Source organism: Sphaeramia orbicularis, chromosome 4 (genome assembly GCF_902148855.1).
Source record: "Sphaeramia orbicularis chromosome 4, fSphaOr1.1, whole genome shotgun sequence".
Classification (NCBI taxonomy): domain Eukaryota; kingdom Metazoa; phylum Chordata; class Actinopteri; order Kurtiformes; family Apogonidae; genus Sphaeramia; species Sphaeramia orbicularis.
The window spans coordinates 34,751,014-34,764,356 of NC_043960.1; the positions used below are offsets into that span (position 1 = coordinate 34,751,014).

Below are 13,343 nucleotides of genomic sequence, written 5' to 3' on the forward strand. Positions count from 1 at the left end.
AAATATTGTTTGGGCTACTTTTTTATTTTATGGGATCAGAGATCACTCTAGAGACCACTCTTCCTGTAGAAGCCATGTGTATATATTTATTTATGTGTTTGTTTGTTTATTTATCCTCTATTTTTGTTGTAATTTAATAAACAGACTGAGAAATATATATTATGCTCATTACAAGAGTGTAAAAACAACATAGCTTTTGTTTTGTTTTATTATGATGATGCACAGGACCCAGAAAAAAGTCTCTTTCCTTCTGCCCCCTCTAGCTGCACCCCTGGCCCACCTTTCACCCTTCTATTGAAGAAATCCCATCATCCTCAGCGGATGTCTGCTTCATCCTACTTCTTACAAAACGCTGACTTTTCATCTCAGGCCTAAAGAATTTCCTGTTTTGAAGAGCTCCAAGCGCCGTTGTGCAAAATCATCAGTATCTCAGGACAATGACTCAGTAGTGGCTTGAAGCTGACCAGCTTGGGTCACGGTGTGTCCACAGTGTGTCCACGGTGTGATCTGCTCTCCTCCACAAGGGCAGCGCAGTCTCACTGTGGAGCGGCTTCCTGCTTTCCGCACCACGCAGTGTGCCTTTAAAAGGCTGAACTCGCCGGTCTACGGTCTCTGAGCACTGGATTGTTTTCCCACTCGGCTCAGCTGTGTGTGTACCTTCCAGCAGTGACATGGCATAGAGGCGGTGTGTGAGGAACAGCAGCAGCAGCATCCTGCACCATGGAGCCTCTCCGACGCGCCGCGCTGGAGACCATGATGCCCGTTTGGATTTTACTGAACACGGTGTCAGGGATGAAGGCGGTGGACGACGCAATGGAAGAACTTGCCACCGAGAAGGAGGCTGAGGAAAGTCACCGACAGGACAGCGTTAATTTGCTGACATTCATTCTGCTGCTGACCTTAACCATTCTTACTATATGGCTCTTCAAGCACAGACGCGTCCGCTTTCTGCACGAAACTGGACTGGCAATGATATATGGTGAGGCTTACAGGTCATGTGTGTCATGCACGAACACACACACACACACACACACACACACACACACACACACACACACACACACACACACTCTCCTTCACCACCACCTCCTTCCCGCAGGCTTTCAATGATTCAGTCTCTTTAGCGGCGGTACAGAAGCTGCACTGAGACGATGGCAAGATAAAGCTGAGGATACAGGGACGACTAAGCCCTGCACAAATGCACAGACGCGCCACTGCATTTCTAAGCCCTTTTCATTGCTCCTAATTGGCTGGGCCACTGCTAATTTCTAGAATGTGCTTTCGGCTTCTGTCTCCTTAAGTGTGTGCATGTGCAGCTTTGATTTACCCCTGACTCAATGTGCAAGATGTGTTATAGTCGGATTTTTATCACCAAATGCTCATTGTCACACTAAATATGATCATAAATATGAGATAAATAATTTAAGTAGTAACCTCTTTGGTCACAGAAACAATACATCTGTTTTTGTTTTTTTTTTTCTGTATTCCTTATCAGACTGATCCTCCTAGTACCAAAATGTCACTCATTAACCACAGATTACAGATGAAAAGGGCAGACTTTGATTTGTTATGGTGTTGCTTTGTCTCCCTCTCTTGTCTTTTTCTCTACTGTATTTTTAAAGTAGTCTTCAGGTGTCTTCATGAATCCTTCAGTTTTATAAATATGAGCTTTAGCAGGTTGACAGGAGGTCAAATACAGATATTTGTAATGGTATACCCCATAGAAATACAGTTGGAATGGATTCAGTTTGATGTTATGAAGTCAAAGCAGGTTGTTGTTACATCAGACTGTTTGCATTTGTTGAACTGTCACTAGCCTGAAAGTGTTGCCAAGTTGAAACCGGGTCATAGTATTGATTCAGTGTATAGCAGAATTATTTTTATTAGCTTACATACCGTAATGATCAAGACACATCAGTTATTCAGTGTCATCCATTAATTGGTGTCGGTCCTCTTCAAACTGTCACTATTTGTGTGGTCAGGCCACAGTCATGGTGTGATGTACGTGGTTAACCCTTCGGTAGGAGTAGGAGGAGTGAACGCAGCGCTGGCAGCTTTGCCATGTCTCCTGCAGATAGCTGCTGTCTGATCACAGGATTTATGTTCTCTAACTGCCTGCCTCATTCCTCCTTCCAGGCTTTAGCTCTCCCACAGCTCCTGCTCACCCACTCCCCATTTTTCTTCCCTGCTCTGTTGCTCTCCAGTGTCACCGCCTGATGCTGTGGTCTTGTAAAACAGAATCACCTGAAAAATGGAGCAGTTGGCTTAATAATGCTTTACTCTGGAGTAATTCTGTGGTTACTGAAAAACACATTTGTTAGAGGTTCTCATTGCTTAGCATTTTCTGTGTATTTGTTTATCTTATTATCTTCTCAGGTTTGCTGGTAGGTGTGATTCTGCGTTACGGCATCCCTGCTACCAGTTACCATAACCAGACGCCACCAAGCTGCTCGCTAAAAGAAGGGCCTACCACCACCTTGCTGCTTAATGTCAGTGGAAAGTTCTTTGAGTACACTCTTAAAGGGGAGATCAACTTAAAGGAGATTCACAATGTGGAGCAGAATGACATGCTGCGCAAGGTGAGAATCAAGAAATAATATGTTTTTCATCTTGCATTTGTCAGATTTACTACATTAACTTTAAATTCTTTTCAGGTGACATTTGACCCAGAAGTATTCTTCAACATATTGCTGCCTCCGATTATTTTTCATGCTGGCTACAGTCTAAAGAAGGTGAGAGAAACGTCTGGTCATTGAAAAATCTGGTAGACAAAGACTAAATTTGTAGTAGAAATGTGAGAAGTTGTGAGTCAAGGTAGTGTCTGCTGCCACAAACTGCTGCTGTCTTATTGTACAGATGGTTGGCTAAGAAAAGTGTCCATTGGCCAGACTGCGAGAGTGATCAGTGTTTGCTGAACATAAGTGGCCCTTTTGAGGGGAAGTCCACAGCAGATGTCTTTCATTTCCTCTTTGACATTTGTGCTGGTAGAGAGAAACAGCTGATGCTGACAATGTGAACTGTTTTTTTTTTTTTCCTCATTGTTGTACATTGTGCCCTTAAAACAGATGTGTTATACTGGGGGAATTCGGCTGCCGTGGTTTTGTGGTCTTTTACCATACTTTATTAAATTCTTCATATGGGTGGTGCTTCTTTGTACTAGTCCAGGTGTTTTACTCCATTGGGCCTGGACATAACAGGGAATCTAATGCTTTAAAACAACTGGTGTATCTTAGTATGAGGACCTAACTCAGCCTTATCTAATTACAGAGTGAAATGTAATATCAAGGAATGATGGGAAATAACTTTAGCACTGTGCACAGCATCTTCATACCATTTCACATACTGTAATTCTTTGATTTCAGCTTTATATGTACTACAGGATTGCAGGTAATTCACATTTTGCAAAGATAATGTTTGACATGAAGTATCATCATCATATTTTTTAGTGCAGTGGAGAAGAATACTAAAATATGACCAATCAAAGCAATATTCTGTTATGAAGCAGCAAAAGGCTTCAAATTCACTTTAGGTAGGAATTTGCACATATTTGATGTAATTGCTTAATAAGTAACTTAAAAAGCTGCAGTGATAAATAATATATTCATCAAACCTGTTTACTCTCTAGTAGTCCTTTTATTTTGTAAAAGAAGAAGTTGACTGAAAATGCTTGTACACAAACATTGGTATTTATTGTTTGACTTTATTTATTTATTTATTTTTTTCTTATGAAATTGGGATCCAAGGTTGAATTTGCTAAGCAACAAGCCTCAAGAAATAGGTAACAGGATGTTTTATCATCTGAGAATCTACAATTTTTAAAGATGGATTGCAATGGGAGTTTCAAGCACCATGTTTAAATCTGTAAAGAAAGCGATGTGAAGTGATATATTCATAACCTAAGCATTAAGGCTTCATGTTGCTCATCTTCTTTAGATCATCTAAGCTAACATGCAAGATGGGAACTGATGTGCAAATATCTGCATAATTTGGTTTTTAATCTAATGAGCTCCCACAGAGGATCTGAACCACATGTTCACACTATCCCCTTTCCCTCTGTGTGATTCTTTCATGTTTTCACGACAGAAATCACTCCTGACAGGCCTAAGCAGTTGTTGAAGGAAAGGGCTCATTTCCTTGAGATATCTGAATCAGCATATTTGTTTCTTACACACTGGCTGCACAGCGAGTTGTAGAGCTGAGGCGTGAAAGTAATGTGGAGAGGCTGGTGTGCTGCGCTGCTTGTTTGCTTTGCAACCAGTCAAACAGCTGAATCTGTGTTTGTGTTTGACAGCCGCCTGTGGCCATTAATGACCTGAGGCCTTTGTTATATCCACTAGTGCTAACATAAATTTCTGTTATAAAAAGAAACAAAAAAGTGTCAGTTTTTTAAATATGCTGCAGCAATGCTTTGTACACAGTTTCTTTTCCTTTTTGTATACAATTTATATTTTGAATCTTCCAGAGACACTTCTTCAGGAATCTGGGCTCCATCATAACATATGCTTTTCTTGGCACTGCCATCTCTTGTTTTGTTATCGGGTAAGTGAGTCATGACCAGAAACTTTGCAGATATTTCAGTTGTTTTGAAGGAACTGCCCTTTTCTTTGTTGTGATAATAAAAGTCCAGATTTTTTTGTTTTGCTGTCGATCTTCAGGAACCTGATGTACGGTGTGGTCAAACTGATGCAAGTAGTTGGGCAGCTGACGGACAAGTTCTACTACACTGACTGCCTTTTCTTTGGTGCTATTATTTCTGCCACGGACCCAGGTGTGTTAGTCACCAACTGTCAGCCCACAATATGGGAAGTAGTTAATAAATGCTTTCTGTATTAATGTTTGATTTCCTTCTTTCTTTGTCTGTGTTTCCCTCTTTGAAGTAACTGTGCTGGCCATCTTTAATGAGCTCCATGCAGATGGGGATCTGTATGCTCTGCTGTTTGGAGAGAGCGTTATGAACGATGCAGTCGCCATCGTGCTTTCCTCGTAAGTCCAACTGTTGCTGAATCTACACAGCCTTCCTCTCCTTCATACCTAAACTTTTCTGCCTGAGGACTTTTTGAGTTGCTTTTCCCTTCCAATAGGAAAATTCAACACTGACATGTGAGACGTTGACTGACTGACTGTGCTTTGCCTCCCTCTGCTGGAGGTTTATAAAACACCTCATCCAATGTACTCGGAGATATGATTGAGATCTTTTGAAAAATGTTTTATTTTGTAGATAATCTAGAACATTTCATCAACTACAAAGATGAAACTATGCACTTAAAAGGTTTGGCAGAGTGTTAGAGGTGTGAAACCAGTGGCTTCTGGGATTTTGGGTGGTTTCGAATTTGTGGTTAGAGTCATGTGGTCATAATGTTAGGGGATTTTCATGTTATTCACCTAGTTTATTGAAAAAAACAAGTCACTCACTGGTGTTGTACAAACACATTACACTAATATATCAGCAAGAAAAAGTGAAATGAATATGGTCATTGATAAAATAAACATGTGTGGAAGTAATCCTTCAGATTTTTGTGTGTTTTAAAAATAAAATCACAAAATAACATTGGTTTTATATCAGTGAAGGAACTGCGCATCTATAAATTACAGCACATATCTGCATTCCCTTTTTTCAACAAAATACATCCTACATCATTTTCAATACATGACACTAACATATTTTCCTAAACCCAATTTTATTGCCTCCACCAAGTCTAATGGCAGAGGTTATGTTTTCATCAGGGTTTGTCTTTCTGTTTGTTTGTCTATTTGTTAGCAAGATAACTCAAACAGTTATGGATGGATTTGGATGAAATTTTCAGGAAATGTTGATACTGGCACAAGGAAGAAATGATAAAATTTTGGTGGTGTTGGGGGGGGGGGGGGGGGGGGGGCACGACTGATCTGCCTTGGTGGAGGTCTGTGAATTTGAACCCTCCAGGTGCTGCAAAGCTATCTTTATATTCATTTTGGCAAAAATCGAGTGGATTTCTTCAACTCGTTTCAATTCCTTCTTAATTTATTACGTCTATTACTAGTTATGTCATGACATTTGCACATATAAGGTCAAGACTTCAGATGAACATTTCTCTGAGTATGACATAAATGTTTGTCAGCAGCAGCGGTTGTAGTCCATACTGAAAATATGTACAAACTTCAAGCCAAACCTAAAATGTTCAGTTCTTAGTTGTATTAATGAACACAAGTGGCTGAAAGGGACAGAGCAGCATGGACAACAACCTGAAGGGGTGGGGCATGAAGTGGCTCATTTGCGTTTAAAGGGCCAAGCACTCAAAATGACCTTTCTGGTGTCATTTCTCAGAAATAGGGTTGAAAATGAACCTATGGAGTTGAATTAATGAAGAATTCAGACCCAAGCATAGCATTTACAGTTTATGTAGACCACAGGTAAATGTTTTAAAATGTATAATTCAATTTAAAAAAAAAAGCAAAATAACACTCCTTTAAATGGGGTTATGTTAAATGTTGATTAAAAAATCAAGACATAGAGACAAACAGTATTCAAATTGCTGGAAAACTAACCACTACTCTTGTATTTCTGTCTTTTAGGTCTATTGTGGCCTACCAGCCCAGTGGAGCAAACACTCACATGTTTGACGCCTCTGCCTTTTTTAAGTCAGTGGGTGTTTTCCTCGGTATCTTCAGTGGTTCTTTTGTGATGGGTGCAGCTACAGGAGTTGTCACCGCCCTCATATCCTTCAGTGAGGAAATTAAGTTTGACATATAAAAAGTAACCTCTAAATGTTTTTGCTTCATAGTTCTTTTATAGTATGTTGCACTGCTGGTGGTAAAAAATGACTCAAAAGTGTTGCTCTTTAACATGACTTCCACGTGACCAAGTTCACTAAGCTGCACTGTTTCCCTCTGCTGGAGACGGCCCTCTTCTTCCTCATGTCCTGGAGCACCTTCCTCCTCGCAGAGGCCTGTGGGTTTACAGGTGAGATTCACTGGGACTTAGCTGTGATAGAAGTGAGTGTAATTTAGGAAGTGACTACTAGACATTTGTGGCAACGGTGCAAGAGGAAATCATTTGTGAGGTTTTATTTTTTCAGAATCAAAACAAAATCCTCAACTATTGCTTTCACTCATTCATTTATTTTCTGAACTGCTTAGTTTTTGTAAGTGTCATGTGGTGCTGGAGCTTATCCCGGCTAACACTGGGCAAAGGTGGGGTATACCCTGGACATGTCACCAGTTCATCACAGGGCTGACATATACAGCCGAACAAACATTCACATTCACATTAGGGCAGTGTTTATCAACCTTGGGGTTGGGACCCAACATGGGGTTGCCTGAAATTTCTAGTAATTAATAAAAACTTACTGATAAAAAATATATGGTGAGTTGAGACAGACAATCCCAATTCATAAAAAACATGATAATCTGTGAAGCTGAAACTGAAGCACTGTGGTACTGTTTATCTTTCAAATGTTCATTGTGGTCAGTTTCAGATGCTGCAACTCTTTTATAATTCATAGTTTGAGTTCTTGTTTGTTCAGTATTAATTGTCAGCCTCGTAAATCCAAGCTGGACTGACTGTACATATCCGGACCAAGGAAAATAAAATTTTCACTTTGTGCAGTAATCTACACCTGGCTTTTCTGCTTCCATCCATAATAATATACATTATATAGACTAAATGTCATCTAAAATTAACATTTGTTTGCAACATAGTATAGCAAACTATTGCATGATCAAAAACAAATTAATTTTAGCAAAAAAAAAATGTCTCCGTTTTGAATGTCTGGGGTCACCAGTAATTTGTGAAGTTAAAATGGGGTCATGAGCCAAAAAAAGGTTGGGAACCACAGCATTAGGGTTAGGGTTAAATAGATATGTACAGGTGATTTAGATTGACCAGTTAACCTATTAAGGCGCATGTCTTTGGACGTGGGAGGCAGTATCTAAACCTGGAGACAACCCATGCAGACATAGATAAAGCATGCAGAATCCCTCAACTATTGCATATTTACAAAATTTAAAATGTGTTCATGTTTGTCCAAGTTTTGTGAAAAAGTATCAGCTGTATGTAACCAGAAATAGTCTTGACTCATTAAAAAAAGATGGTATTAAGCGAGCTGGTCAGCTGGCCATTTTGTAATTCACAGTAAAATGGAGTTAAAATTAATTTAAAAAAAGAGAAACCCTTTCAAAACAAATAACATTACTAAAATGCCGTTGCAGCAGTTATATGCACTAAACTATATGTTTTGTGTGTCATAAACGAAATTGACCTATTACACTATACTTACAGGGCCTTTTAAAAACTTTGTTTAATCAGGCAAAGTAAAAGAATAGACAGACTAAATGACAGTAGACAGACCCATCAAAAGCAGGACTTTTCAAATCTAGAGACAAATGAAAAAGGAAAGGACAAAAAGAAAAAATAAATAATTAAATAAATAATTGGTTTATCCATTATATCCGTAATGGTACTTCCATGACTTCATTCAGACAAGGTCAGTTTATTTTAGAAGAGACACAGTCTTCCACTCATTTACGAGCCATTGAATTAGTGTTTGAACAGCAAGAAACGCAGTGTTTTCAAAAAGAGAGAAATCACTTCATGTTTCTAGTATGTGTTGTAGTTTTTCTAGTCTATCCATTCAGGAAGTCAGCTATTTAAAAATATCTTTTCAAAGGAATGAGTGAATTATTTTTTTTTTAATAGTATTTATCCATTTTGTCTGATAAATTTTGGGTGTTTATTATGTGTCCTTTGACCTCTGTGTCAACGTATTAAAGTGTCCCATAAACAAAGTCAGTTGAATATCAATAATATGGTATCTAGAGTAGGCTCTGGTGAGTTCATATGTAGGCTAAGTGGAAAACAAAAACTAAACAGCCTTAGTTTTTTGACATACAGTAAATCATTTTTAAAAAGTTGTTTATCATTTAACAAAGTTTTTTCAGATAGTTTAAGCTACTAATTTGCACAATTACAGTAATCAGCCTTTTAATTCCAAGCTCACAAGATGTTGAATCATGTAGAATAACATGATTATAAGCCGTTTAAACTCGGTGCTGCTAAACCGTCTCTTGAAAAATGAGATCTGTCTGTTAAGCAAATGAAATACTACAGGGCTTGGAATGCAGATTATACAGCAGATGTGCAGCAGATCAAATTATCAGATAATATGATAAACGGAAGCAGAGCACTAAGAGGACTGGGAAGCTCATCTTTATCCAAAATGTTTCTGCAGCAGATGAACTGTGCATTTGCATATTACACAGGCTCAACAAACAATTTTTTGTATTATTGTATTTTACTGTATTTGTTCCTAAAGAATGAAGCCTTAAATTGATGGAAAGGCCACTAGACCAGTTGATGCAGATGAATACAATGTACTTTGACACATTATATTCTGTAGAAAGCCATTGTTTATTTCATTGTTGCCAAATTCTGAAAAGAAAAGGGGACCAAGAGTTCATATAAACTGTGTTTGTGTTTTATGACTCAACCCAAGAACTCCTGCTTTGGGTGTCGGAGAAGCAATAACCATTATTGCTTTATGTAAGCATTTTCCTCCAAACATAAAAGTTATGGAATTGATGCTTCTAAATTATTCACCCACCTCCGAAATAACTGTACATATGAACTATATAAAATCAAGTTACAAACACTGTAAGTACTATCTCCAATGAATGAATAAATTGACTTATGATAAGATAAGATGAGATAAAACTATATTGATATCAAGTCATGGAAATTCAGTTTGTCACAGCAGCTGTATAGCACAGATGGTAATGTAGAAAAACGATAAAACACAACAAAGGAAAACTACATATAATATATACACAGAACCATGATCACAATAAAATATATGTATTCAGTCTAAATACACATATAAAACATTATGTGTTTGTCAGGTGACTATTATTCATATTTGAGATTCCCATGCACCCTCTCAATGTGTTTTGTGTTTTGCAGGTGTTGTGGCCGTGCTGTTCTGCGGCATCACACAGGCTCACTACACTTACAACAACCTCTCTGAAGAGTCCACCAAACGCACCAAACAGGTAGCACTCTGAACACTGTGTACATGTTTGGAACCCCCTTACAGTGTGAACAGGGTGCCGCTCGGCCCCGGTGCCAGATGGCTCCATGATCAGCCTGCTGTGACCTTAATCGGGGCTGTCTGAGGACATCTCTCCTGACGCGACTGTTTAGTTTCCCAGAGGGGGTTCAGTCTTGAGGACAGGGTGCAGATTAGCACATAGACACCACACTGTGACACATTCTGGATCCGTGCTGCAAGTTTCCTGGCAGGCTTTGGTTATGCGGTTTCAGAGAAAGCACGTAGTACAATAGAGAGGCTACAGTACATCACTTAGATTAAAAATAGTGGGGGAAGTTTTATTGTTAAAGCTTCCATTTCTCTCCATGTAGGTGTGTTTAGCTCCTTTGTCCAACACTGATGCAGTCAGTTCTATTATCGTCATGGCATCCAGGAAGAGAAAACTCTCAAAGCTGCATTCAAAGGCAATCTATATAGTGCTTACTTCAGAAAACTAAATAGAGGATTTTTAAGCAAATCAGTGTGAATTTCCCACATTAAAAACTCCACTGTAAGAACAGCTCTACTAGAAAGACCCCAAATGTACTCGTATTATACTAAACTGTCTTGAATTAAAGCTGCAGGACCAAAAATCAGGGGAAAGAATGTCAGTGTTACACACCCATCTTCATTACGTCTCTCCTCTCTGTCTAAATCAAAAGACTAAATATAAATCTCACGCTGTTATAGATATTTAAGCCAGTTTTCTAAGCTTCTGTGTTGAGACAAGAGTAGAACAGCAGAGTCATGTCCAGGTCACAGCTGACAGATTCTGATCATTGACTGGAAATTACACCCATACATATTTTCAATATCCCTACTGTCTGAAATAACCTGTGGTAAGGTAGACTGTGACAAGTTTACCAGAAGTCAGTGATAATTAGTGGTTAGAGGTTTACAGTGGTTTAAGTTTATGGTGTACCAGGACTTTTCAACTTCATTATCCAAAAGTTGTTGGAAAAGTGAATCACAGCAAATGTATTTATATAGAGTATTTCATGCACAAAGGTAGTTTATGAAGTTATCTGTACTCTTTTCCATTTTAACAGTAAACCTCTCTGCACTGATCGTATCATTAACTCTTGTTGTACATGTACAGACTAAATCTAAAGTGAAATAATCATTACAATGTGTGTCATTGTGTTTGCAGCTCTTTGAGGTCCTCCATTTCCTGGCTGAGAATTTCATCTTCTCCTACATGGGTTTGGCTCTGTTCACCTTCCAGAATCACATTTTCAGTCCAATCTTTATCATAGGAGCTTTTGTATCCTTTTTATAATACATTTTTTGTTTCCAGATAAGACGGCTCCTTTCATAGATATATTTTCACCACAGCTGCAGAAGTGGGCCAGAGTTGATGCCTCGGAGGTGGCTGTGATCTTCATGTAGACACAGTTAACCCCAAAATAATTTAGACCTTGAGACCAGAGTTATGGCTCCCTCTGTGGAGACTATTTATATGATCTACTTCTTAATTTAAATGAGAAGCACAAAACAAAAACAACTTTGCAGAATTGTATGATCAGTCCCTTAACCATACCCTGTCAGCTCTCCATATTCATCGGAAGAGCCTTCAACATTTATCCGCTCTCCTTTCTTCTCAACCTCGGCCGAAGGCACAAAATCAAGGGGAACTTTCAACACATGATGATGTTTGCAGGTAAATAAATAGCAGCCTTTATTATTTAATGTCCTCATGGCTACAGACTGAGAGTGACTGAATGCATTTTGTTTGTGATGCTGTGCAGGTTTGCGAGGGGCGATGGCGTTTGCTTTAGCCATCCGGGATACAGCCACGTACGCCCGGCAGATGATGTTCACCACGACACTGCTCATCGTCTTCTTCACCGTCTGGGTGTTTGGAGGTGGGACAACACCCATGCTGTCGTGGCTTCACATTAGGTAACATTTTATACATTACGTCTATATCAATATGCAAATGTGAAACTAATAAAAGCACCTGCGTAGGAATAGAAACTTCCATTCACAACTTTGTACCGCTTACTCCAAAACGTCTCTAAAACATTACAGGATTGATTCTTTAAATTACTGCACGAATAGTAAAAATCCAAGAAAAAAATAAATGGCACGCTACAAAAAACATACCTTCCTCTCTAAATGTAAATGGATTATCTTATGCTAAATATGCAAGAAAGGGGGACAAAATGAACCGATGAATCCAATAATAAGCAGCAATAAAGTAACATTAAAAATGAATTAGTGATGTTCTTATGTAATTTTTTTCCATGTTCTTCTGACTATTATTGTCATGTCTGTCACACTCCTACACATACTTAAATAAATTATTTATCATTATTTGTTTCGTAGTTATGGGTTTAAACAATAAGAATACAACAGTAGCAAAAAAAGATTTCAAATTAAGTAATTACATTTTCGGCGAGGTCATCCCTGTGCTTTAAAAATAAAGAACTTTATTATAATTGAATATTGATTCAGTAAAAGCATGAATAACCTTCAAAAAACAACTTCAGACATATTGGAAGTATTCATGATTTTACTATAATTTATGTTTCATGTTGCTTTTTATTGAATATGCAGTGATTTACTCGCAGGCTCAAACAGTGAATGTAACAAAGATTTAGAAAAGTCTTGTTTTATAAAAAAAAAATCCTGCATTACTGTTAATTCTTTGCTTTAATATTGTAGGTAATATGGATGTGTTTCTTAAGAGCCTCTGTCCGTTTTTCTGTAATTTTGTTCTTTGTAAATGCAAGCTTTAACTTTATGTGTGCTGTGCTGTGTATTTGGACTGTCCAGGAGATGGGGCCAGAGGTCTCCACTGCCGCCGACTTTCAGCTCCAAGTTTCTCTAACAGCAGCATCAAACTCATTGAGGCTGTTGCCTTTTCCTCTGAAGCAACAAAGATTTTCAGCTCTCAGATTGAATGCTGGAGCACTTGGGATTAAAGAGCAGTTAATAACTGCACTAACTTGACGTGTTATCATCAGTAGACGTGCTGCGTTAGTGCTTCTGTATGGCTATGTGTATGTCCGGTGCCAAGCCTCACTTATTTTTGTCCGGCTATGGTGTGTTGGGAGCTCCCATTTGTCATGATAAAGCGGATTATGAGCTGCTTGTGTATGTGTGTGTATGTGTGTGTATGTGTGTATGTGTGTGTGTGTGTGTGTGTGTGTGTGTGAGTGAGAGAGAGAGAGAGATAGCAGTCAGGCTGAACAGGCTCTGTTTAATATGAGTAATGCCTCTTCGGACTGAGCAGGAACTATTGTGTTTGGTGGAGGTTTAGAGCACTGCCAAAATCTC

The 13,343-nt window shown here is 38.6% G+C and overlaps 1 protein-coding gene across 2 annotated transcripts in view; it reads left to right on the plus strand.

Annotated features, from left to right (window-relative positions):
- Positions 1-278: 278 nt before the first annotated feature.
- slc9a7 (solute carrier family 9 member 7) overlaps positions 279-13,343 on the plus strand; it is a 29,353-nt gene continuing 16,288 nt past the window's right edge. Inside the window, exons 1-12 of one of the 2 annotated variants that reach the window (XM_030131571.1) lie at positions 279-979; positions 2,377-2,579; positions 2,655-2,732; positions 4,463-4,539; positions 4,656-4,768; positions 4,878-4,983; positions 6,553-6,694; positions 6,835-6,940; positions 9,935-10,023; positions 11,212-11,325; positions 11,610-11,721; positions 11,810-11,963. In XM_030131571.1, the coding sequence (XP_029987431.1) occupies positions 721-979; positions 2,377-2,579; positions 2,655-2,732; positions 4,463-4,539; positions 4,656-4,768; positions 4,878-4,983; positions 6,553-6,694; positions 6,835-6,940; positions 9,935-10,023; positions 11,212-11,325; positions 11,610-11,721; positions 11,810-11,963 (1,553 nt within the window). In that variant the 5' untranslated portion in view covers positions 279-720. The remainder of the gene's footprint in view (positions 980-2,376; positions 2,580-2,654; positions 2,733-4,462; positions 4,540-4,655; positions 4,769-4,877; positions 4,984-6,552; positions 6,695-6,834; positions 6,941-9,934; positions 10,024-11,211; positions 11,326-11,609; positions 11,722-11,809; positions 11,964-13,343) is intronic. The other variant, XM_030131572.1, reaches the window with a different exon arrangement.